At 47.4% G+C, this 26,978-nt stretch overlaps 1 protein-coding gene across 1 annotated transcript in view; it reads left to right on the forward strand.

Annotated features, from left to right (window-relative positions):
• The first annotated feature begins 6,680 nt into the window (after window positions 1-6,680).
• The window catches only part of ALOX5 (arachidonate 5-lipoxygenase), a 74,671-nt gene continuing 54,373 nt past the window's right edge, over window positions 6,681-26,978 (forward strand). Inside the window, exons 1-3 of the mRNA XM_080641178.1 lie at window positions 6,681-6,919; window positions 12,914-13,112; window positions 15,609-15,690. Of these exons, the coding sequence (XP_080497304.1) occupies window positions 6,770-6,919; window positions 12,914-13,112; window positions 15,609-15,690 (431 nt within the window). The 5' untranslated portion in view covers window positions 6,681-6,769. The remainder of the gene's footprint in view (window positions 6,920-12,913; window positions 13,113-15,608; window positions 15,691-26,978) is intronic.

Here is a 26,978-nt window from a genome sequence, read left to right on the forward strand (position 1 = left end):
CAAGAGCTAGTTCTTTGAAAGGATAAACAAGATTTATGAACCGCTAGCCAGCCTCACCAAGAAGCAAAGAGAGAGGACCCAAATAAACAAAATCAAAAATGAAATATATGAAGTAACAACTGACCACACAGAAATACAAAGGATTATTTAAAAAAATACTACAAACAACTCTACTCCAACAAACTGGACGAAATGGACATATTCCCAGAAAAATACAAGCTTCCAAAACTCAAACAGAAAGAATAAAAAAACCTGAATAGGCTGATAACTACTGATGAAATTGAAACAGTAATCAAAAAACTTCCAGCAAACAAAAAAGCCCTGGACCGGACAGCTTCACAGGAGAGTTTTATCAAACATTCAAAGAATAACTAAAACCTATCCTTCTCAGACTATTCCAAAAAACTTAAGAGGAAAGCACACTTCCAAACTCTTTCTATGAAGCCCACATTACCCTAATCCCAAAACCAGATAAAGACACTACAAAGAAAGAGAATTACAGGCCAATATCCCTGATGAACATAGATGCTAAAATCCTCAACAAAATTCTAGCAAATCAGATTCAGCATTACATTAGAAAGATCATACACAATGACCAAGTGGGATTAATTCCAGGGATAAAAGGCTGGTACAATATCTTCAAATCAATAAACATTATACATCATATAAACAAATAAATTGAGAGACAAAAATCACATAATCATATCAATTGATGCAGAAAAAGCATTTGACAAAATCCAACACCCTCTCCTGATAAAAACTCTCAGCAAAGTGGAAATAGAGGGATCATACCTCAACATAATAAAAGCCTTATATGACAAAGTCATACTCAATGAGCAAAACTAAAACCATTTCCCCTAAGTATAGGAACAAGACAGGGATGCCCACTTTCTCCACTCCTGTTCGACATAGTACTGGAATTGCTAGCTATAGTGATCAGACAAGAAGAAGAAATAAAAGGCATCCAAATTGGAAAAGAAGAAGTAAAACTGTCATTATTCCCAGATTACATGATATTGTACATAGAGTACCCTAAAGACTCCACAAAAAACTACTAGACTTAATAAATGAATTCATCAATATAGCAGGATAAAAAATTAACACCCAGAAAGGTATGGCTTTTTATACACCAATAATGAATTCACAGAAATAGAAACTAAAAAAGTAATCCCATTTACCACTGCAACAAAAAAATTAAGATACCTAGGAATAAACTTAACAAAGAAAGTAAAAGACCTGTACTCAGAAAACTACAGGATGTTGAAAAAAGAGCTAGAGGAAGACATAAACAAATGGAAGAATATACCATGTTCATGGATTGGTAGAATCAACATCATTAAAATGTCTATACTACCCAAAGCCATCTATAGATTCAATGCAATCCCCATTAAAATGCCAACGACCTATTTCACAGACCTAGAACAAACTCACCAAAACTTCATATAGAATAAAAAAATACCCCAAATAACCACAGCAATCCTGAAAAAGAAGAACAAAGTTGGAAGGATCACAATACCAGATATCAAGCTATATTACAAAGCCACTGTTCTCAAAACTGCCTGGTACTGGCACAAAAACAGACATATAGACCAATGGAACAGAACAGAGAACCCAGAAATCGATCCAAGACATTATGCTCAATTGATATTTGACAAAGGAGGCAAGAGCATACAATGGAGTCAAGACAGTCTCTTCAATAAATGGTGTTGGGAAAATTGGACAGACGCATGCAAAAAAATAAAACTAGACCACCAACTTGCACCATATACAAAAATAAACTCAAATTGGATACGGAACTTAAATGTAAGATGGGAAACCATAAAAATCTTAGAAGAATCCATAGGCAGCAAAATAGCACATGTGTTGTAGCAATATCTTTACTGATACAGCTCTTAGGGCAATGGAAACTAAGGAAAACATAAATAAACAAATGGGACTACATCAAAATAAAAAGCTTGTGCACAGCAAAAGATACCATCAACAAAACAATAGGAAAGCCCACTGCATGGGAGAACATATTTACCAATGCTATTTCAGATAAGGGTTTAATCTCCAACATTTACAGAGAACTCATACAACTTAACAAATGGAAGATAAACAATCCAATCAAAAAATAAACAAAGGACCTAAATAGACACTTTTTGAAAGAGGACATACGGAAGGCCAAGAGACATATGAAAACATGCTCAAAGTCACTAACCATCTAAGAGATGCAAATCAAAACTTCAATGAAGTGCCACCTCACACCTGTCAGAATGGCTATCATCAATAACAAATGGCAAGTGCTGGTGAGGGTGTGGAGAAAAAGGAACCCTCATGCACTGCTGGTGGGAATGCAGACTGGTGCAGCAACTGTGGAGAACAGTATGGAGTTTCCTCAAAAAACTAAAAATGGAACTCCCATTTGACCCAGTAATCCCACTTTTAGGACTATATACCAAGAAATCAGAAACACCAGTCAGAAATGATATATGCACCTGATGTTCATAACAGCACAATTTACAATCGCTAAGATTTGGAAACAGCCTAAGTGCCCATCAGCAGATGAGTGGATTAAAAAACAGTGGTACTGCCGAAACCGGTTTGGCTCAGTGGATAGAGCGTCGGCCTGCGGACTGAAGGGTCCCGGGTTCGATTCCAGTCAAGGGCATGTACCTTGGTTGCAGGCACATCCCCAGTGGGAGGTGTGCAGGAGGCAGCTGATCGATGTTTCTCTCTCATCGATGTTTCTAGCTCTCTATCCCTCTCCCTTCCTCTCTGTAAAATATCAATAAAATATATTAAAAAAAAACACAGTGGTACATCTACACAATGGAATACTATGCTGCTGTAAAAAAAGAAGGAACTCTTACCATTTGCAACAGCATGGATGGACCTGGAGAATATTATGCTAAGTGAAATAAGCCAGCTGGATAAAGGTAAATATCATATGATCTCATTCATTTGTGAGATATAATGAACAACATAAAGTGATGAACAAAAATAGAGCCAGAGTCACAGAGGCGATAAGAGATCAACCAAAGGACTTGCATATGAGCATAACCAATGGACTCAGACAGTAGGGGGTAGGGCATGTGCTGGGGGGTGGGAGAAGCTGGGGAGAGATCAATGGGGGGAATATGAGACTTATGTAATACTTTAAACAATAAAGAATTTAAAATTTGAAAAAAGACTAGAGCAGAAATAAGTAACATAGAGACACACCAAAGTGGGGGGGAAAAAAAGCAATAGAAAAAAAATCAATGAAGCCAAGAGCTGGTTCTTTGAAAAGATAAACAGAATTGATAAACTGTTAGCCAGACTCATCAAGAAACAAAGAGAGAGAACCCAAATAAATAAAATCAGAAACGAAAATGGAGAAGTAACCACTAACACCACAGAAATACAAAGGATTGTAAGAAAATACAATGAACAACTATATGCGATAAGCTGGACAATGTGAATGAAATGGACAAATCCTATCTAATAAAAGAGTAATATGCAAATTGACCATACCGCCGCTCACCCACAAGCCACGCCCACCAGCCAATCAGGAGTGGATATGCAAATTAACCCAACCAAGATGGCTGTGACCATGGAGCTGCAGCAAGCAGGAGGCTTGGGTTTCCCCGGCAATGGAGGAAGCCAAGCTTTCCGCCTGCTTTGGCCTGCCTTGGCCTCCGCTTAAGGCTACAAAGTTTCAATTATAGAAGATAAATAAATCCCAACAAAAATGGCTGTGGCCACTGAGTGAGCAGGAGGCTTAGCTCCACTGAAGGCTACAAAATTTCAATTATAGAAGATAAATAAATCCCAGATACCAGGGCCTCTGCTTGGGTTGCCAGGGGGCGTGGCCAGCCTGCAAACCACCACAGGCCCCTCGCCCAGGCTGCCCACGCCCCAAGGGAACCCTCACCCTGATCCAGGACACCCTTTAGGGCAAACCAGCCGGCCCCACCCGTGAACCAGGCCTCTATTCTGTCTATTAGAAGAATAATATGCAAATTGACCATCACTCCAACACACAAGATTGGCTGCCCCCATGTGGTCAAAGATGACTGCCCCCATGTGGACACAAGATGGCCACCACAAGATGGCCAGCAGGGGAGTGCAGTTGGGAGGGACCAGGCCTGCAAGGGAGGGCAGTTGGGGGCAATCAAGCCTGCAGGGGAGGGCAGTTAGGGGTGACCAGGCCAGCAGAGGAGGGAAGTTGGGGGCAACCGGGCCTGCAGGGGAGAGCAGTTGGGGGGGACCAGGCCTGCAGGAGAGGGCAGTTAAGGGTGACCGGGCCTGCAGGAGAGGGTAGTTAGGGGCAAACAGGCTGGCAGGGGAGTGATTAGGGGGTGATCAGGCTGGCAGGCAGAAGCGGTTAGGGGCAATCAGGAAGGCAGGCAGGCAAGCAGTTGGGAGCCAGCAGTCCTGAATTGTGAGAGGGATGTCTAACTGCCCGTTTAGGCCTGATCCCAGATTAGAGAGGGTTGCAGGCTGGGCTGAGGGACACACCCTCCCGTGCACGAATTTTGTGCACCAGGCCTCTAGTTCCTAGATAAATACAATCTTCCAAAACTGAATCAGGAGGAATCAGAAAACCCGAATAGGCCAATACTGATGACATAGAAACAGCAATAAAAAAACTTCCAGCAAACAAATGCCCGGGTCCAGAATGCTTCACAGGAGCAGCCATTATGGAAAACAGTATGGCATTTCTTCAAAACAATAAATATGGAACTGTCATTTGACCCAGTGATCCCACTTCTAGGAAGATATCCTAAGAAACCTGAAATGCTAATCAGAAAGAATGTATGCACCCCTATGTTCATAGCAGCACAATTTACAATAGCTAACATCTGGAAACAGCCTAAGTGCCCATCAGCAGATGAGTGGATAAAAATGCTGGGGTACATTTACACCATGGAATACTATACACCTGTAAAAAAGAAGAATCTCTTACCTTTTGAGACATCATGGTGGGACCTGGAGAATATCATGCTACATGAAATAAGTCAGGCAGAGAAAGATAAGTATCACACGATCTCATGCATATGTGGCATCTAAGTAACAAAATAAACTGGTGAACGAAGTGGATCCAGAGACATGGAACAGAGTGTGGAATCTTGGAGGGAAGGTGGGGGCGGGTGGGTGGATGGGAAGCAATTAACCAAGGACCTTGTATGCCTATTAGTAGTAAATTCATAGCCCATGGACATAGAGGGCCTGGGACAGAGGGCAAGGGCAGGCTGGAGAGGGGTTAATGGGGGAAAAAGGGGACCTATGTAATACTTTCAACAATAAAGATTTAAAAAAAAAAAAAACTTCGATCAGCATGAATGTGCAACAGGAAAATAAATTACATTCTAGTAATAAAAAAATAATCCCTTGGTGCCTGTCTTTCAATGACTAAAGCCAGACGCACTGAAATCTGACCTCATCCCCCAGGTGTAGAGGTGGAATGGTGCCCTCTTTCTGCCCAGAGTCTTGGTCCTGCCATGGAGGCAGGATTTGCCACCAGGTACAGCCCAGGCTCCCAGAAACGGGGAGCCTGCCTTTGGCCTACATATTTGTACAGCATCTTACAGCCTCCATCCGAATGAGGGCACAAAGCAGGTAACTTGACATAGCCTCCACCTCGCATGGAATTAGCTGGTTTTTAATTTAGTCCAGCTCTTTACTGAATGTGTAGCACGGTCAGACCAGTTCTGAAGTGGGAGGGGGGATGAGGGCGTGCAGGCAAATAGAGAGAATTGTTGAGACCAGGTCATAGTAGTTGGGAAGCTGCCTTCCAGTGCACAAAGCCTTCCACTAACGCCCTTCCCAGGCTCCCGCCCCTCACCTAGAAAGTCAACAGATTGGGGGCGGGGGAGTGGGACAGTGGGTTCCCCCGTACCAGCTCTAACTGTGGGAGCACCCCCTGTGGTCCACATCTTCTTCCCGGGACCTCCAGCCATGGGTCCACTCCCATGAGTGTCTCAAACAAGCCTGACTCCTTCCCGGCAGCGCAGCCGCCAGCCCCGCGCTCCGCAGCCCTCCTCTCAGGAAGTCCCCGACTTCAGGCAGACAACCCCTAAGCGTCTAGATATGGGTTTTCTCATCGGGGCCGCCCCCTCGCTGTCTGCTCTGCCTCCCGCTATATCCTGCCCATCTCACGGCCTGGGTGTGGCTGGCATCTGTCTCACCTGATTTCCACCTGCACCCGCCCGGAGTGGCATTCAGCCCAGCCCGTGGAAGGAGCCAGTGCTGACAGAGGTCTCAGCTCACGCTGTGTGGGCTCAGGGGTGTGGCCTCCCCGATTCCCCAGGTGGCTTCCTCCTCCCGCTATGGACCGGGAAACACACAGCATGGGAGACTTTCCCGCGCGCCCACGCGCCCTGGGAACTTGGAGAGAGCAGGTTTTCTGGGGGTCCCGGGAGCCCAGCCTTATCCGCTCCCTGGGGGGAAGCTGAGGCATGAGTGAGAGCGCAGAGTGTAACAGAGATGAGAGACTGGGTGGGTGGGAGGATGGATGGGTGGATGGATGAGGGGATGGATGGATTAGGGATGGCAGCTGAGGTTGCCCCGGGCCCCTCGATACTAAAACAGACGCCAAGCCGAGCAGGGGAAACGCAGGAAAGGGTGACTCCGGCGCGTCCAGGCGTCCCCTCCAGGTTGGAGCCGCAGGAGGGCGGGTCGGGGTGGGGCGGGGGCGGGGGCGGGGCGAGGCCGACTGGCGGGCGGTGTCTGGGGTCCAGGGGAGTTGCGCTCCGGAACCAGCGCACGGAGGCTCCAGCGCTCGCTGAGCCCGCTGCCCGCCGCCATGCCCTCCTACACAGTCACCGTGGCCACCGGCAGCCAGTGGTTCGCTGGCACCGACGACTATATCTACCTCAGCCTCGTGGGCACCGCGGGCTGCAGCGAGAAGCACCTGTTGGACAAGGCTTTCTACAACGACTTCGAGCGCGGCGCGGTGAGGGCGGGCGGCGGGGCGGGGGCGTCTGGGGCCGTGGGGAGGGGAGGGGGCGGGCAGAAGGACCCCGGGACCATCCATCGGAGCAGCCTGCCGGCTGGGGCGCTCCAGCAGCCCCTCTGGGAGACCTGGGCCCGTGGAAGCGCGTCAGGGCCGTCGTTGGGGACCATGGTCAGGGTCTGGTCTAGGGTGAGGCTCTGCTCCCCAGGGTGCGGGAGGGTCAAGGTTTGCTCTCCATTCACACCGGAGGCCGAGGCTCTGAGAGGCCCCTTCACTGAGCTCCTTCCAGGGGTGGGGGGAGAGGGGCCCGGACAGGGACCGCGTGAGTCCTTGCCCTGCTGTGGAGCGCAGAGGGCACCTGGAGCAGCCGCCAGCTGTGAGAAAGCGCAGGTCGGGGGTCCAGGGACCTGAGTTCCATCCGGGCCTGACCACTAGCTCACTGTCCCCCGCTCTGGGCCTCAGTTTCCACAAATGTACTAGCAGATGTCTCCACAACTGAGCAGCTGCCGTTTCAGGACGGGTCCCAGACGTATTTAGGAGGAACAAGAGAACCCGAGGAGAAGGCTTGCAAGGCAGCAGGGTGTGCACCAGGGAGCGTCCACCCAGAGTGAGGGCTGGGCGGGGGGTGGGGAGAAGACTCCCCTCCCCCCTCTTCCCTGGAGCTGGAGGAGTGCAGGAAGCGAAGGGAACTGGTGTTCACTGCACCCCAGGCTGACAGTGCACAGGTGTCCTCACTCGGAAGTGGGCTCCTGAGGCTCCCGCATGAGCTCCAGCCCGTGAGCATGCGGCCAGGTCCCGCGGTGCCTCCAGCAGCGCCCAGCCTGGGGCCCGCGTATAGGCAGTGCTCAGCGATGGACTGCTGTGGCCGCCCCAGGAGGCTGCGAGGCACACGGAATACTGTTCCCTCCGTCATCCCAGCTCCTGAACTGGACCAACACATGTAGACTTCACAAAGCGTCTTCTCGCCACCTCGTGGATTATAAGATCGAACCATATAAAATTGCTCAGAGTCCATTACGTTTGACAGACAAAACGGCAATTTCATATGGCTCGGCCAAATACTTATGGATTCATCTGTGAAGTGTGCTTTAGGGCTGCAGAGCCTAGAGCCTGTACGTCATAGTCCCCTCTTTTCCAGTCCCAAATTCAGATGGGCTAGGTTGCTGCTCTGGAGCCTTAGATCCTCGCTGTAGGCTGACTGGGCACTTAGCCAAGTTCAGCATACAGGGTGGGCAAATGTAGGTTTACAGTTGTGAGTATGCAAAACACAGTTTATTCTTATATCATTATTTATTCTTGTATTATTTCCTTTTATTGTTTGTTTATTTTGTTAATCCTCACCCGAGGATATTTTTCCCATCAAGTGGGAAGTAGGGTTGGGGACAGGGGGTGAGGGATGAGGAGAGAAACATCCATGAGAGAGAGACACATGGAATGGTTGCCTCTTGAACCCACCCTGCCTGGGGCCGGGGATCAAACCTGCAACCCAGGTATGTACCCTTGACTGGGAATCAAACCCATGACCCTTCCATGAGCAGGCTGACGCTCTAACCACTGAGCACTGGCCAGGGTTGTATTATTTCCCATATGAACAACTGTCAACCTACTTTTGCCCCACCCTGGATTAGCCAGGGTCGAGCTCCCTTCACGGAGAGATAGGTGTAGCATGTGAGGACCACCTCTTGGTGCTGGCTGCCCTGCCAGGGAACTGGCCCTGAGAACAGGAGGGCTAGTTAGTCATCCGTGTGAGACCATGGCCCCCTCTGTCCTTTCTGAAGCACCTTCGTTTACTTCTATTACTTATGGACACCCCCACACCTTGGGGAGGAGAACAGGATCCAGACTGCTTCCTCTTTATCAGTGGGCCACCGTGGGCCCTGTCCTCCCACACACGGCACACAGCCGGGTACTCACTATGCAGCACTGGCACCCAGTGTGGCTTCTCCTCGGAAGACAGTGGTGTGACCCAAACAGGTTGTTGGCAGAGGGCTTGGGAACACTGTTCTGTTCCTTATCCCCCTCCTTCTCTTCTGTCTTCCGACCCCTGAGAATTCATTTAAATGCCCTTGTGATTCAACACCTCAGCGAGTGTCTCAGAAGCAAATTTCAGGAGCAATTTGCATTCACATTTCCATTGGGAGAGGGCGAGTCAGGGTGGCTGCTCCATGCAGGGGAACCAGCTGGCTCGGAAAGGCTCTCCGAAAAAAATCAGCTTTTGAGAAAGTTCCTGTTGATGCAGTTACTCCACACTGTCTTGCACAGCCCAGAGTGATTTCCCCATTCTCCTGCCAATGTCTCTTTAAGGACAATCTGTCACTTTTGGGTAAAGGTGAAAGAAAAAATTAGAGGAAATACTTGCTGAGAAGAAAAGGTACCCATTTTACTCGAAAAGTGTTACAATCGTGATGGTTAATAACAGTGGCAGTAATGACTATTTCCAGGCAACCAGACAGTCATTTCCAGGTAATCGGCAGGTCAACACCCCAACCCACCCTTGCACAATTCAGTCAGATAACGGAGAAGACTGATTTTTTTCCTAGATAAATTGAATCACAGATCCCTGGCTGTTCTCCCTAGCAGCCTGCAGAGTGGTTTAGGCAAGACTGGGAGCTGGAGTCCTTCGCAGGTCAGATTCTCCTGGAAACAGCCCCCCTCCATTGGCCCCTCGGTGTCTACGGGGGACAGCCTGACTGCGGACCTGAGAGCCTAGAGACTAGCCCAAGTCTGGGCCAATTTAGTCAACTGGTGTGTTTCTTTCACTCCGTTGATTGAAAATAATTCAGGTAAAATGGCGTGACTGTACAGATAGAACATTTCTGGGAAATCTTACTTGACCCATTTTCATTCTGTGGCAGCACTTTTAGGAAAGCTAAGCACAATAAGTTATCCTAGAATATATTCAGAGAGTGTAAGCAATTCTTACAATTATATATACTTCTTGAATATTTTCTGTGAATATTCTTATAATATATGTATTCATGAAGAATACATTCTAGAACACCTCATTCTCAGAATATATATATATTTTTAAATATATTTTATTGATTTTTTACAGAGAGGAAGGGAGAGGGATAGAGTGAAACATCAATGAGAGAGAAACATCAATCAGCTTCCTCCTGCACACCCCCTCCTGGGAATGTGCCCACAACCAAGGTACATGCCCTTGACCAGAATCGAACCTGGGACTCTTCAGTCCGCAGGCCGACGCTCTATCCACTGAGCCAAACCGGTCAGGGCCTCAGGATATATTAATGAAGAATAAATATTTCTTTTTGCTCCTCAATCTCTATCCCCCAATCTTTCTTCTCTGTCCCCTCTCTTCCCTACATCTGCCTCCTCTTCTTGCTCCATTTATTCCTCTATTCCTTATTCCCCACCATCCCTCAAACCCCCAATTTCTCTCTTCTCTGCTCCAATTTCTCCTTCCATTCTGGCTCCCATTTTCCTCCTGCTCACCCATTCTCCCCCCGTCCATCTCCCTAACCACGGCCCCCTTTCTCCTTCTCTCTACCCCAGTCTCTCCCTTGTCCACCCCTTAAGTCCACCCCTTAATCTCCCTCTCTCTCTGCTCTACAGCCTCCTCCTCTCCCATCCCAGCCCCCACCAGCCCCCGTCAACCTCCACAGCCCCCCAAGATGGGCACCCCAGGCTGGCTGTGCCATGGCCCTGTCCTTGCTCCAGCAGAGATCCCTGTCACAGCAACAGCAGGATCTGGGCAGAGAAAATGAAACCCTCCTTAAAATGCTGATATAAAAATCAGATGAGCCAAAACCGGTTTGGCTCAGTGGATAGAGCGTCGGCCTGCGGACTCAAGGGTCCCAGGTTCGATTCCGGTCAAGGGCATGTACCTTGGTTGCGGGCACATCCCCAGTAGGGGGAGTGCAAGAGGCAGCTGATCGATGTTTCTCTCTCATCGATGTTTCTAACTATCCCTCCTCTCCCTTCCGCTCTGTAAAAAATCAATAAAATATATTTAAAAAAAAAAATCAGATGAAAATGGCCAGCCAACACTTTGCTGAATATTCAAAAAGGAGTTGAGAACAGCCAGTGAAACCAGCCAAGTGGTCCTTCCACAAACTGAGGCTGGTGAAGGGCATGCTTCCTGGCTCCATGTCTCTCTCCAGCGTCTGCCTGCAGCTCCTGCCACCTCTGCTCAGGGAGCTCCATGCTCCAGCCGCCTCCTGCCTTGAGGATCTTGCTTTCTCCTTTCCTGTAATAGAAATGCCTTGCCCATCCCACTCCTCCCACTCACCTCACCTCTGAAATTTTACTGAGTCCCAAGAGCTGCCTCAAATGCCATCTCTTAGGAAGCTATTCCATGCCCTCCACTCCACCCATGCTGCCTCTTCATACTCCATCGAGCGGTGAACCAGGGCTCAGAACCAGGTCACCGGCTCCCTGTCCAGGGCTTTTCCCACCACGTGGCTACAGGGACAGTGGAGGACTGGACTGGTCACCAGACAGGTGCGGACTGCAATCATGGGGCCACAATTATACCAAGGCTGGCAGCTGCCTGACTTCTGTGAGCCTGTTTCCTTCTGTAAAATGGGAACCATCCATGCAGTCACACACACGCTTTGCATTTACTGAGGGCTGGGTAGGGGCCAGCCACTGTTGACAGTGTCCACTGTGCTGAATGGACATGAGAATTCAACGTGTCAAGGCAAACAGACAGCAGAGCAGCCACCTGGCACTGGCCCCACAGAGGAGGGTGTAATGTGGCACCTTCCTAAGACTTGACTTGCAATTTGATGCTTGGGACCCAGCAGTCTTCTGGGAGCCTGTCTCTGTTCTTTGTGACTGTCCAGTAGTGGCTCCTGTGGGTGCCAATGCCACAGTAGCCAGACTTCATGCCTAAAAGACTTGCTGAGTTGCAGGGGCTGAACTCCTCAGATGCTTGCTCGCCTCCTGAGCACTGAGTTTGAAGCCGGGGCCAGTCAGCGACCCGCCAGACTGGCAGGCGTATTCCTCTAGCCCCTCCAAGACCCTGTCAGACGGCATATGGGAGCCCTGCCATTTGCTCCGTCTGTCTATCCTGGGTGAGACTCCAAAGCCCTCTGCCAGGCCTACAGGAGCGGGCGGGAAACCTGGGGGCCCTCCTCCTGTTGAAGGTGACCCTGCTCTTCCCGCCCTCAGGGAAGCTGCCCCTCATCTCTTTGTCGGTCACCACCCCATCCGGACAGCTGGCCTTGCTTCTGAGAGCCGCCCAGTCCCAGAGGCCGCGAGCCCCCACTGTCCTTCACAGTCCCAGGCGCGGGCTTCTCCCTCCCAGTAGAGTGTCCACCAGGATGCTCCTGCACCTGCTCCTTGGGAATGGCTCTGCTCTCCCCTGAGCCCCAGCCTTCCTGCATCAACCCCAGGACTCTTCAGCCGCTCCAGCCCCTCAGAGCCACAGAAAAGCCACTTCCCCTGGAGCCGCCACCCTGCCCAGACCCAGGCCTCACTGCACGGAAGTGTCATCTCACACACATCTGGCTCCTTGTCCTTGGGGCCCAGGCCGAGACCGCAGGACACAGGAAGGAGGCTTCTAACCACAGCGTCTGGCGCCTGTGGCTGCCACAGCTTGCGAGCCCAGAGGTCTCTGACGACACCCAACTTCTCATTTTACTGACAAAGCCCCTCAGGGTGCTACTGGCAGGAGAAGAGTAAGGCGCCTGGGGGCGCATGCACCACGAACAGCGTGCCCTCCACTGGCCTGACTGGCATGCTGAGAGCTCTAGGCTCTATGCCGAGGTAAAGCTTAGGGTTGGTGGAATCTGGTTTAGCAAGTGCCCGAGAAAGGCCTGTGTCCCGGCTTCCCACAGCCCCTGCCTCCAGCGTGGCAGACCCGCAGGAGTTCCCACAGGGCGGCAGACCCGCAGGTGGTCCCACAGCCCCACGCAGGTCAGGGCACAGCCAGAGGGCAGGCACCTGCAGACACCTGGGCGCGGGGCCACAGGGTGATACCCAGGCTCCATGACCTCAAAGGTCTCACCTGCCTTTTCTCCTTCGCAGGTGGATTCTTACGATGTGACGGTGGATGAAGAGCTGGGTGACATCCAGCTGGTCAAAATCGAGAAGCGCAAGTACTGGCTGCACGACGACTGGTACCTGAAGTACATCACGCTGAAGACGCCCTCCGGGGACTACATTGAGTTCCCCTGCTACCGCTGGCTCACCGGGGAGGGCGAGGTGGTGCTCAGAGACGGGCGAGGTGAGCAGCTAGGCTGGCTCCCCGAGCTTCCCAAGGACCGGGCTTGCAGACCCCTTCCCAGCGAACTGTATCCACGGGAATAATAACCACCGGCCCCGGCGCGCACTGCTCTGTGCCTCAAAGCACCTGCAGGAGGCGTGAACTTCCCCCCTACTAACAGATCCAGCTCCCAGGGTGGAGCCCGCGGCCCCAGGTGCAGGCCAGCCATGGGGTCCCTGAGCTATAGTTCTCCAAGGGGTAACTAGGCTCCCCAGTAACAAGTGCCCCTGGGGGTACCCCTAACTGGGCAGTTCTCCAGATGCATCACTTTGCAGATCTCAGACACCCAGCCCCACACTGCCCTGTGTGACGTCACAGCAGGGCCCCACCCAGAGGCTGTGGGCAGGCTGGGTCTGCAGTCACCAGTTGTTAAAGGCGAAGTCCCACTTTTTGTTGAAAGAGAAAAGAACCTAAAATCTGTCCTCTGAAGCAGGCCCCTCACCTATGCATACCCAGCCTGGCGCTGCCTCAGCAGGCCATTCTGCACAGGAGACACGCGGCTGGCCGATGCACATGAAGCACGGGGCAGAGGTCAGTCACGCCGCCAGCTTTCTACACATCAGCCTCTTAGCCTGTGAGAGCACCATCCGGGCCTCGGCAGGTGCCTACTTTACTTCAAGTCCTGGCCCTTCAGTTTGCTCACACTCTAAACCTGGAAAAATAAGTCTTCAGGTGCCATGCACCCCCCAGAACGAGGAGGGGCCCGCTGCCTCTGTCCCTGGCGCCCTTTAGCATTCCTAGTACAATGGCTTCCTCTCACTGGTGCATTTGCTCTTCACGGAAGTCCCGCCGAGTAGATAAAAGAGTGATTACCGGCCCCTTCTTAGCTAAGAAAACCAAGATGAAGGAGGGAAAGGCCCCTCTCTACCCAGTGTTCTTAAACGATCAGGCACACCCCGTTGTTTCTGACATGGGTTTAACTTACGAAGCCAAATTCCAAGAAAATGTCTGAACTGAAGGACTGGAGCTAGAGGAGTTTTGTCCCCTGACCTCGGAAAGAGATCACAAGCTTTGTTCTGGGAGTGGCCATGTGGCAGGAGTGTGCGTAGCACTGTGGGGCCGTGCCTGTGGGAGCCAGAGACTGGGAGCAGGCCCAGCTTTCAGAGCAGCTAGCCAGGAAAATTCTGTGGCTACTGCATCTGGTAATAAAATCAGGGCATGCCTGTTGAATGTCTTTGGCTTATTTTTTATTTTGTTTTTAGTAGTTAATTTATATTGTGTTTTACAAAAATATCAGTCTGTGATGGAATGGAAGTTTTGAAAGTCTGGAACCCCTGACACTCAGGAACACCGTGACTATGCCCACTGCCGTCACCTGAAATAACAGTAACAGGGCACTCGCCGTCCGGCCTCTGCCCCTCTGCCCCCTCCCATCCTCTCCCCCCCCGCCCCCCATCTCCAACGCCTGCCCACTCCTGAATGAGAGATGAGAGACTTAGCAGCCAGGCTCAGAGGGAGGAAGAGGAGGCTCAGGTTCATTGGGATTATAAGGACGATGGCCATTGTTCCCATTTCTTGGGCAGTTCCTGGGTGCCGAGCACTGCGTGGGGGCTTTGCTGCACTCTCTCACTACATCCCACCACGACCTGAAATAGGAACTTTACCTCCATTTCCCCTGTAAGGAAGCCAAGGCAACGGGTGCCAGGTGTGTCCCTTCTAAAGCCCACACTAGGACACCACGTCCTGCTTCAGTCAGGCTCCATTCTCAGTCCTCTGAGCAGACAGCATGGGGAATGGGTAGTGTCGGCATCTGTATGTTGGGTCTTAAGTCACACGTTTCTCCAGGAGGCAGCCAATTGGGCTTCGAAACACGAGAGCCACGGGCAGCTGCTGCTATAGGGCCGCAGGGGGGCCGCAGGCAGCTGTCCTGGCTACTCTGCACGGGAACTGCAGGGAATGGGAGCGGACGGTTCTGAGCGGTTTAAAGAAACCCAGCAAAGGACACCTAGAGAGGCAGCTGGCTCTGCCCCAGCGCCAGGACTCCTGCAGAGCAATGTCCTGTGGGCAAGCAGAAGATAGAGCCTCCAGGTGAAAATCCACAGGTGGCCAGAGTTGGGCACACACGGTCCCTGTAGGAGGAGGACAGAGAATCACTGCCTGTGCCCGAAAAGCCTCCTGGGAAACAGGCCTGGCTCATGCACCAGGAGGGATCGGAAGGCCCGGTGCAGGCTGCCAGCTGCTGAGTGAGCAGCAGGAGAAACGGGAGTTGTCTTTTGGAAAAGGAGTGACTAGGAGCGTGGGATTGCAAACCTATTAATTAGGTGTGTGACCTACTAATTAGGTGTGTGACCTTGAGTAAACTTCAACCTGCCTGAGTCCCATTTAGTAAAACAGAGTGTTCTGAGGCTTCAGTAAGAGGATCCATGTGAAGCAGGGGCAGGGAGTCTGAGGGAAACCCTGGTGTCGGCCCATGTCATTCGTCCTTAGGCTCTTCTCACATGTGCCCTTTCCTCACAGCAAAGCTGCCACGCGATGACCAAATTCACATTCTCAAGCAGCACAGACGCAAAGAACTGGAAACACGGCAGAAACAGTACAGGTGAGTGATGCCATCAGGCCGAATGGCATGGGACCTGGTTTCCTCTGTCTCGGGGCCAGGGTACGAGATAATCCCTGCCCACAGCTTATGGCCCATCACTGCTGGTGAGTGATGACCAAGGCACCAGCCGCCTGTGCTCCCCAAGTTCCCCCCAACCACCACTCCAAGCAGAGGTGGTGAAGAGAATTGTGGGGAAAAGGAAATATATTTAATACTTTAATCAATAATAAAAAAAAAAATCTTGGGTTCGACCATACTGGCATTTAGGAGAATGGGCAGCAAAAGCTTGAATTTATCTTGATGTTCCCTCACCTCCAGTTGTAAGGATTACCCCTCATTTTTTATGTCTTCTGATAATAATTCTATCTAATAAAGAGGAAATATGCTAACTGACTCTCATGCCATCGCAAAGATGGCAGCGCCCACAGCCAATAAGGAGGGAATATGCTAATTGACTGCCACGCCCTCAAATATGGCAGCGCCCAGTCCCCTCAGCCCTGCCAGTGTGCCAGGTGCGCGGCCTCCGGAGTCCCCAGTTCCCTCAGCCCGCCAGCTGCCCAGGGCTGCCTGAGGCACAGGCAAACCTCGGCTGTCGGCTGCCCAGCCACCCAGGACCACCCGAGGCTCAGGTAACCAGGGCTGACCAAGGCTTGCGCTGCCGGCAGTGGCAGCAGCAGAGGTGTGATGGGGGTGTCGCCTTCCCCTGATCACCAGGTCACCTCCCACCCCTGAGAGCTCCCGGACTGTGAGAGGGAGCAGGCCGGGCTGAGGGACCCCCCCTCCAGTGCATGAATTTTCATGCACCGGGCCTCCAGTTTGGTTATAAAAGTGGTACATAATCCAAAAGAACATTGGCAAATCTCTAGCTAAAGATTAAGAAAAAAGAGAGGCCACAAATTATTAAAATTAGAAGAGAGGGAACATCAATACCAACTCATAGAAATTAAAATGAATACAAGGGAATACTATGAACAACTGTATACCAACCCATCAGATAACTGAGATGAAATGGACAAATTCACAGAAAGACAGAAACTGCCAAACTGACTCAATATGAAATAATCTTACTAGAACAATTATAAGCAAAGAGATTGAAGTATTAAATTTAAAATTTCCCACAAAGAAAAACTCAGGCCCACATGGCTTCACTGGTGAATTCTACCAAGCATTTAAAAAATTACTACCAATCTTACATAAACTCTTCCAGAAAATAGAAGAGGGAACAAGTCTTAACTCACTGTATGAAGCAAGCATTATACCAAAACCAAAGACATTGCAAAAAAAGAAAACTATACACCCAGATCTCTTATGAATACAGATGCAAAGATTTTCAATAAACACTAGCAAACCAAACCCTGTAGCACATAAAAGGCATTATATGGCCAGGTAGGATTTATCCCAAACATGAAAGGTTGGTTTAAACATCCAAATAGAGTAAACAACTAAAAAACATGATCATCCCAATATTTAAACAAGAAAGCAGGATACAAGATTATATACAAAATTCAATTTTTTATCTATATGCTAGCAACCAACAATCTGAAAATAAAAATAAGAAAACAATTCAGTTTACAATAGCATCAAAAGGAATAAAATATTTATAACTAAATTTAACAAAAGTCAAGAAAACTACAAAATAGTGTTGAAGATTAAAGACACAGACAATAGTGTGGTGAAGACCTGGGGCTGGGGGACAAGGTGAAGAGTGTCAATGAGGAAAAAAAGGGAACATCTATAATACTTTCAACAATAAAGATAATTTTTTTTTAAAAAAAGGATTAATGAGTAACAGTGAAAGGCCTAAATTTTGTTATGAATAAAATGATTCATGTATCAAAAAGAAGATCTAAATAAGGTGAAGGAAATCTCATGCTCATGGATCAGAGGACTTAATATTGTTTAAATGGCAGTACTCCCCAAAGTGATATAACACAATCCCTATCACAATCCCAGCTGACTTTTTGCAGATATTGACAAGCAGATCCTAAAATTCATATTGAAATGCAAGGAACCCAGAATAGTCTAAACAATCTTAAAAAAAGAAAACAAAGTTGAAGGACTCATACTTCTCAATATCAAAATTGCTACACTGCTGCTGTAATCAAGACAGTTGGTCAATGAAATAGAATTGGGAGTTCAGGAACAAACCCTTACATTTATGTCAATTAATTTTCAACAGAGGTAGCAAGACAACTCAGTGGAGGAAAAATGCTCTTTTTAATAAATTAAACAAGTAAATAATCACATGTAAAAGAATGAACTTGGACCTTACCTCATACCACATACATAAATTAACTTAAATGGATCAAATACCTAAATGTAAGAGCTAAAACTATAAAAGTTTGAAGAAAACATGGGTAAACCTTCATAACCTTAGATTCACAAAGAATTTTCAATTATAGTTGACATTCAATATTATTTTATGTTGGTTTCTGTGGTACAGCATAGTGGGTAGACATTTATATAATTTATGAAGTAATCCTTCCAATAAGTCTAGTACCAACCAGGCACCATGCATAGCTATTACATTATTGACCATAGTCCCTGTGCTGTACTTTACATCCTTGTGACTATTTTGTACCCACCAATTTGTACTTCTTAATCCCTTTTTCTTTTTCACCCAGCCCCCCCAACCCCTTTCATTTAACAACCATCAATTTGTTCTCTATAGCTATTAGTCTGTTTCTGTTTTACTGGTTTGTTTATTTTGTTCTTTAAATTCCACATATAAGTGAAATAATATGGCATTTTTCTCTCTGTGTCCGACTTATTTCACTTAGCACAATACCCTCTAGATCCATTCATATTGTTGTAAATGGTAAAATGTCATTCTTTTTTATGGCTAAGTAATATTCATTGTATATAGGTACCACATCTTCTTTATCCAGTTGTCTACTCATAGGCACTTAGGTTGCTTCCAAATGTTGGCTATTGTAAATAACACTGCAGTGAACATAGGGAGGCATATATCTTTTCAAATTAGTGTTTTGGATAATTACCCAGCAGTGGAATTCCTGGGAGACTCCTCAAAAAATTAAAAATAGAATTATTGTATGGCAAAGGGGTTTTAGATGTAACAAAAGCATAAGCTACAAAAGAAAAAAGATAAATTGGTGTCCTCAAATTTTAAAAATTTTATGCTTCAAAGGATACCCTCAAGAAAATGAAAAGATAACCCACAGAATGGGATAAAGTAACATTTGTTAGCAAGGATGTGGAGAAATAAGAGCCTCATATACTACTGGTGGGGATGTAAAATGGTACAATTCCACACCTAAGCACATACCCAAGAAAAATTAAAACATATGTCCACAGAAAAACTTGTATGTGAATGTTTATAGCAGCATTGCCCATAATAGCCAAAAGGTGAGTTCAACCCAAATGTTCACTAACTGATGAATATCAGCAGTATATCTATGTAATGGAATCTATTTCAGCCATATAAAGGAATGAATACATTGACCATTCTTCAAAGAAAATGTATGAGTGGTCAATAAGCACATGGAAGGATGTTCAACACTGTTGGTTATCATGGTAGCACCATGAAATACCACTTCACATGCACTAGGATGGCTAAAACAAAAAAGGCAGATAATGGCAAGTGCTGCCAAGGATGTGGAGAAACTCACTCATACATTGCTGGTAGAATGTAAAATGATACAGCCACTTTGGAAACTACTTTAGCAGTCCCCCCAAATCTTTTTTATTTTTTTATTTATTTTTATTTTTTTAATAAATCTTTATTCAGATTATTATAATTGTTTCTCCTTTTTCCCCCCATAGCGCCCCTCCACCAGGTTCCCACCCCACCTTCTGCCCTTACCTCCCCCCCACTGTCCTCATCCATAGGTGTATGATTTTTGTCCATTCTCTTCCTGAACCCCCCATACCTCTTTCCCCCTGAGAATTATCAGTCCACTCCCTTTCTATGCCCCTGATTCTATTATATTCACCAGATTATTCTGTTCCTCAGGTTTTTAATTCACTTGATTTTTAGGTTCACTTGTTGATAGATATGTATTTGTTGTTCATAATTTTTATCTTTACTTTTTTCTTCTTCTTCCTCTTCTTAAAGAATACCTTTCAGCAATTCATATAATACTGGTTTGGTGGTGATGAACTCCTTTAGCTTTTTCTTATCTGTGAAGCTCTTTATCTGCCCTTCAATTCGGAATGATAGCTTTGCTGGGTAGAGTAATCGTGGTTGTAGGTACTTGCTATTCATCACATTGAAAATTTCTTGCCACTCCCATCTGGCCTGCATAGTTTCTGTGGAGACATCAGCTGACAGTCCTATGGGTGCTCCCTTGTAGGTAATTAACTGTTTTTCTCTTGCTGCTTTTAATATTCTCTCTTTGTCTTTTGCTCTTGGCATTTTAATTATGATGTGTCTTGGTGTGGTCCTCTTTGGATTCCTTTTGTTTGGGGTTCTGTGCGCTTCCTGGACTTGTAAGTCTATTTCTTTCACCAGGTGGGGGAAGTTTTCGGTCATTATTTCTTCAAATAGGTTTTCAGTATCTTGCTCTCTCTCTTCTTCTGGCACCCCCATAATTCTGATGTTGGTATGCTTGAAGTTGTCCCAGAGTCTTCTTACACTATCTTCAACTTTTTGGATTTTTTTTTGCTTTTTGCTTTTTCGGTTGAGTGTTTTTTGCTTCTTTGTATTTCAATTCTTTGACTTGATTCTTGTGTTCCTCTAGTCTGTTTTTGGGTCTCTGTATAATATTTTTTATTTCAGTCAGTGTATGTTTAATTTCTAGTTGGTCCTTTTTCATATCTTCGAGGGTCTCGTTATATTTATTGGCCTTTTCTAGGATATTCTTGAAAAGCCTTATAACCGTGGTTTTGAATTCTATATCCAGTCGTTTGTTTTCCTCCATTTCTTTTGTTTGTGATCTGTTTCTTTGATGCCGCATTTTCACTGTTTCCCTGAGTTGGTAGGGTAGATTTGTGTGCTAGGTTTCCTATATGGCCCAGTGGGTTGGCCTCCCCAGTTAACCTGAGGTGGACACTCTTGGTGCACCCCTTTGTGGACTGTGTGTACAGCCTTGTTGTAATTAAGTCTTGATTGTTGTTGGTATCACTGGGAGGAATTGACCTCCAGGTCAGTTGGCTGTTAGGATCAGCTGTGTCTATGCTGGGAGAAGTTCGGTGCTGGAGACAGCCTTATAGGATTGGACTTGCCAAATTGCAATAGCCTCTGTGCTCAGCTTGGATGGGGTGGAGTCTCAGGGCGGAGCAGACAGTCTTGGCTTCCAGTCAGCCTTGCCCTTGCATGCACGTGCGCGCCTTCAGACCTCTGCCTTCCCCGGCTCCCAAGTCTCCGCCCGAGAGTCCAGATTCCCCCCACAAGAGCGTGGGTCCCCAGGGGCTCGCCTGGAACTAGGGTTCAGTGCAGTCAGAACTGGGGCTCAGTGCAGTCAGGAGCTTCTGACTCCCTTCCACTAGGGAAAGCCTGTGGCAACCTCCGCAGCCTTTGTGCGCACTGGCATGCGCGCTCCTTCAGACCTCTGCCTTCCCCGGCTCCCGAGTCTCCACCTGAGAGTCCAGATTCCCCCCACAAGAGCGTGGGTCCCCAGGGGCTCGCCTGGAACTGGGGTTCAGTGCAGTCAGAACTGGGGTTCAGTGCAGTCGGGGGCTTCCTTCCCCCTTCCGCCAGAGAAAGTCAGCCAGGCTCTCAGCCGCCCTTCCTCTCTGCGCGCACAAAGACCCTTTGCTGTACCTCCAATTCTCTGTGAGCTTTTCTCTTTCCTTCTAGTTGTAGAATTTTCACTCAGCCAGCTTTCCTGTGGTTCTGGATGGTGTCCGTTCTGTCTTTTAGTTGTAGTTTTGAAATTGTTGTGTGAGGCAGCAGTTTAGGTGCTTACCTATGCCGCCATCTTGGTTTCTCCTCCCCCAAATCTTAAACAGAGTTACCATACACAGAGTAATGAAAACATATTTCTACACATAAAAATTGTACAAGGTATTCATAGCAATCTATACTAATAATAGCCTAGGTCAGGGGTCCTCAAGCTTTTTAAACAGGGGCCAGTTCACTGTCCCTCAGACCGTTGGAGGGCTGGACTATAGTTTAAAAAAAAAAACTATGAACAAATTCCTATGCGCACTGCGGGCCCGGGACGAGTCAGCTGCTAAGCAGGACAGGCAGCGGCACCCGGCAGGCTGGATAAATGTCCTTGGCTGGCCGCATGTGGCCCGCGGGCCGTAGTTTGAGGACTGCTGGCCTAGGTGGTCGTCACACCCTCACGTCATCACAAGATGGCCATCACAAGATGGCTGCGCGCACAGTGGAAGCTGCTCCGTGCGGTGAGGCCTGGGGATCCCACTACTCCACGTGGAGTGGAGGCCGATCTCAGCGTCTCCGCCACCTCATGCGGAGGAGGTGGGTCCCCGCGGAGGAGGCGGGTCATGGCAGGGGAGGGCAGTTGTGGGCAATCAGGCCAACAGGGGAAGGCAGTTGTGGGTGATCAGGCCAGCAGGGGAGGACAGTTGTGGGCAATCAGGTTGGCAGGGGAGTGGTTAGGGGGCGATCAGGCTGGCAGACAGAAGCGGTTAGGGGCAATCAGGCAGGCAGGCAAGCGAGTGGTTAGGAGTCAGCAGTTCCGGATTATGAGAGGGATGTCTGACTGCCAGTTTAGGCCCGATCCCCAGAGGATCGGGCCTAAACCAGCAGTCGGACATCCCCCGAGGGGTCCCAGATTGGAGAGGGTGCAGGCCGGGCTGAGGGACACCACCCCCATGCACAAATTTTGTGCACCGGGCCTCTAGTATATTCATAATTACCCCAAAGTGGAAACAACCTAAATCCCATTAGCTGATGAATGGATAAACAACATGTCGTCCATTCATGCAATGAAATATTATTTAGCATTAAAAAGTAATGTATTATGGTTATATACTTAACCATGCATGAACCTCAATAACATTCTTCTAAATGAAAAAATCATTTACAAAAGATCACATATTGCATGAATCTACCTATATGAAATATCCAAATAGACAAATTTATGGACACAGATTAATAGATTAGTGGTTTCTTAGGGCTGGAAGTTGGAGATGGGAGATGGGGAATGACTATCAATGGGTACAAGGTTTCTATTTGAGATGAAAATATTCCAAAATTAGATTCTGGTGATGGATGCACAGCTCTGTAGATTTACTAAAATCTTCTTAATTGGATAATTTTAAAGCATGAATTTTATGGTATGTAAATTATTTCTCAATAAATCTGCTTTAAAATAATAATAGTAATACATGCTGTAGAGTGCTCACATGGAAACTGGTGGTATGGGCAGTATCCAGCCCCTCCATATGTTTGATGGGTCATTGTGGAGGTTTGAGGCAACAGGTGTTTGTTCCCCAGGTTTCCTCAGTCCACACCTGCTAATGTCTATATCAAGGCTTTTTGCACTTAGTTTCCTGCTTCAGCCCCTGGAGACTTTTGAGTGTGAGACTCCTTCCAAGAGAGAGTGGGAGGCAGCGTGCTGAGGGTCAGCATGGTTACTGGCTGTGGAGCGGCCTTGGTGGGGCAACGGCTGTTACACTTTCCTACAAGTTCCTCCATCGTTTAGCTTCTCACCAGGAACATGTAGTATTTTAAGGTTTTTTAATTCAATAAAGCCAAGGAAGGGGAATAACACAAAAGCAGGAAAATAACTGTAATTCATCCATTTTCACTCTGACTTCTTTGGGATTGTACTATATTCAAAGTCTGCAGCCTTAGCCTCCTTTTTTCCTCTTAAAGATATAGCAGCAACATTTCTCCCACATTTTAAAAACCTTATCACAAACATTATTCTAGGTTTCATATAATATCCCATTGTATGGATGCACCATAATCTATTTAAACACCAGTCTAACTGGACACTTTGGAAGTTTCTGATGTTTTTCTTCTAAACAATGTGAAAACCTTTGTGGGGAATTTTGGTGCATTTTTAAGTATTTTCCTCAGGATAGGTGCCCAAAAATAAAGTCACTAAGCAAATAGTGTAAGTTATTAGTATATATTGACAAATTCCTCTTCAAAACTCTTTGACCAGTTTTCACAAGCAGAGGACGGGTATCCAATTTCACCAATTCTGGCCAAGCTGGGCAGCCTCTTTTTTAACTGTTCTAATTTGTAGAGGTGTCTCTCATCTCTTAGCTCCTGTCCTCCCCGCTTCCAGGGACCCAGCAGTGGTGCTGTCATGTGGTTCAGAAGTCCCCGCTGGTTGCCCAGATCCATGAAAACTTACATTTCCGTGAAACATAATGAAAAAAAAAAAATGAGCAACGGGGCCATACACATGTGGATATGTGATGTGTACAGAGGGCACGGGCAGGAGCAGTGCCAGGCTACTGGGCAGCCACAGAAGGGAGAGAGAGAGGAGAAGGAGGAAAAGAAGACATTGGAGTCTACTTCACATCATTCGGAAAACTCAGTTTTGGGTTGAATAGGCTTAAATGTTAAAGGCAAAACTATAACATTTTTAGACTACAGGAGGTTATTCTTCCTGGCCTCCAGTTAAAAATATTTTTCAAAAAAGACTCAAAATGCACTAACCATAAAGGAAAAGATTAATATCACCTCGCTCATGAGGAGAAACTTCTGTTCACTGAAAGACACCATGAAAAGTGAGAAGACAATTCACAGAGTAGTGGACAAGAATTATGATTTATAATATGCCAATGACCCCTACAAATCTATAAGAAGAGGGTTGTCAATTCAGTAGAAAAATAGGCAAGCGATTTGAGTACTCACCATACAAAATATGAGGAGCAAATATACAAAAAACAGTGCTCAGCCTCATTCGGAACCAAGGGAATCAAAAGTAAGACAGCAATGAAGATCTATTAATTAAATCCCTAGTACCACTATTCCTACTATGACTACCACAACACATACACACACACCACGCACCAGATGGGCAAAACTGAAACTTGACAATACCCGAATGTTAACGAAGTGGTTGGGTGGGAAGACATTGCTGCAAGATGGTAACTCATAGGTCCAATTCTCTTCGGAAAAACTGGGTTAAAAAGCAATTAACCCTGGTCCATTATCACAGAACTTCTCAGGATCCTCAATGCTTATGTGGGGGGAAAAATCCTTTTTGAAAAATAATCTTGCAATATCTAATAAAATTGAACCTACATTATAATCTATGACTCAGTCGTTCTATTCCTGGATCCACATTGGTACGCCTGTGCTCCTGGGTACATGCACGCAGCTGTCCATAGCAGCATTACTCCTGACAGCCGGCAAATGGGAGCCACCAATGTCCATCAACAGCAGAACAGAAAAACAGTGATCATTTTACCCGCAAGGAGAGTCAGCCACCTGCTGCCGTGCAGAGCAGCGTGGGCAGAACTCCCAGCTGCAGTGTCGGAGAGTAAAGAGAAGCACACAAGTCTGGCCAGTCCATAAGGTCTGGAGTTACACTGTCTAGGGAAAGTTGTATAGCCGTGGAACAAAGAGCTTTCCTTGCTTTCCTCCCTTCCACCACCTGTGGCAAAGCCCCTCCCGTGAACACTCCACCTGCTTCTGGCCTTGTGGAAGGAAGGAGTCCTAGACTGTGATGCTGTTAAACAGCTTCCAGAGAATCAGGCTAGTTTGCGTCCTGTTAGGTGAATGGGCAGCCAGTCTTATCAGCTCCACACTAATTCAGACTAAGATAGTAATGACTTGATACCCTAGTCTTACAGGCATTTGCTTAACCCAATATTACCCAGTGTGCCCTGGAGGATTGGTCGCATGGTAAAACACGTTTGGGAAACTGTTTATCACACAGCCCTCTTGGGGGTTCACAATTTGCACAGGCATGGGGCATCCTGAGAAGTTCTGTGATAAGTGGCCAGGGTTAATTGCTTTTTAATCTAGTTTTCCCCAAGAGAATTGGACCTATGAGTTACCATCCTGCAGAAGGAGTGCTGTATGGAGCACCCTTTGGGAATCACCTCTTCGCCAGCGAGCGGTAATCCAGTGGGGTTCTCACAGCAATGGGGCTTTGGTGAGATAGTTTGCCCCTTTCATGGATATAATCCTCTTTTTTTTCTTCCTCCTTCCACTAATTTGTCCTTTTCATAACCTCCCCTCCCCACCTCTGTTTCCGTTCAGGAAACACAACTTTGCGCTGTCTGCACAATCTTGGAGTTCCTCTTTCACACGCATTTAGGCATCCGTGTTATTGGGGTTTGGAAGTAAAGTAACAACTAGGAAAAGTCTCTACCATGCGAGAAAGCCAGTGAGCCCAGCTGGCCCTCATCGTTCAACCAGCCAGGCAGGGAGGTGGAGGAGCCAGCACAAGCCATTCCTCACCGCCTGCTCTCACTGTGACTTTATGTACCTGGGCGGCACCCGCACACACTCACAGCAACATACAGTGTAGGGTTTTAATCGGCACCAGTTAATCTAATCATGCTGGGCCCTACCTTTTTTCACTCATTCTATTTTAAAGAGCAACCATTTGACACAGATGGCATGACCCATTATTTCAGCTTCTGTATAGCATCTTATGAATACACCACCATGCTCTCCCTCTCCTGCTGTTGACTTGTGGGCTCTCTTAATTTCTGGCTGTTACTTAAACACCAGTCTAAGCCATACTTCAAAGAGCTTCCTCATGATCTCCCAGTGCTCTCATGGAAGAGTTACTCTAGGGAGCATTCCTAGAAGTAGACTTGCAGAGTTGTAGACCACATTTTAAGTTCTCTAGATATTGCCAATTGTTTTCTAAAAGGTTCCTGCCAATTTTCACCACAGCAGCTGTTTCTGAGCATTACCATTGCCCTACATCTTGGACACACTTTGCACCTTGAGACATTTTCATTCTTGTCCATCTAATGTGTGAGATGTTGTCTCATTGCTTTCTTCCTCCTTAAATGCCACATGTGTCTGGCTTCATATGAATATGTCATAACTCCCTCAGCCACTCCCTGTTGGGGGACACCCAGCCTGTTTCCCTGTGTACATCTGCTCTTGTTTTGGTGTCACAAATGGTGCTGTAAGAAACAGACTTGTGCCAACGTCCTGGCGTGCTGATGCTGTCACTGCCATCAGGAGTAGCCAGAACTCACGCCGCTGCTCAAATCAGCACTTTCATCTTAACATTTATTTTTATTAAACTCATTGGGTGGCATTGGTTAGCAGGATCATATAGGTTTCAAGTGTACATGTCTATGATACATGATTGCACGTGTGTCCACTACCCAAAGCATTTTTCATTTTAAGAAATACTGACAGCCCTGGCCAGTGTAGCCCAGTTGGTTAAGTGTCTCCCTTGCACTGAAAGGTTGCACACGTCAGG

Source organism: Plecotus auritus (genome assembly GCF_963455305.1).
Source record: "Plecotus auritus genome assembly, chromosome: 9".
NCBI lineage: Eukaryota > Metazoa > Chordata > Mammalia > Chiroptera > Vespertilionidae > Plecotus > Plecotus auritus.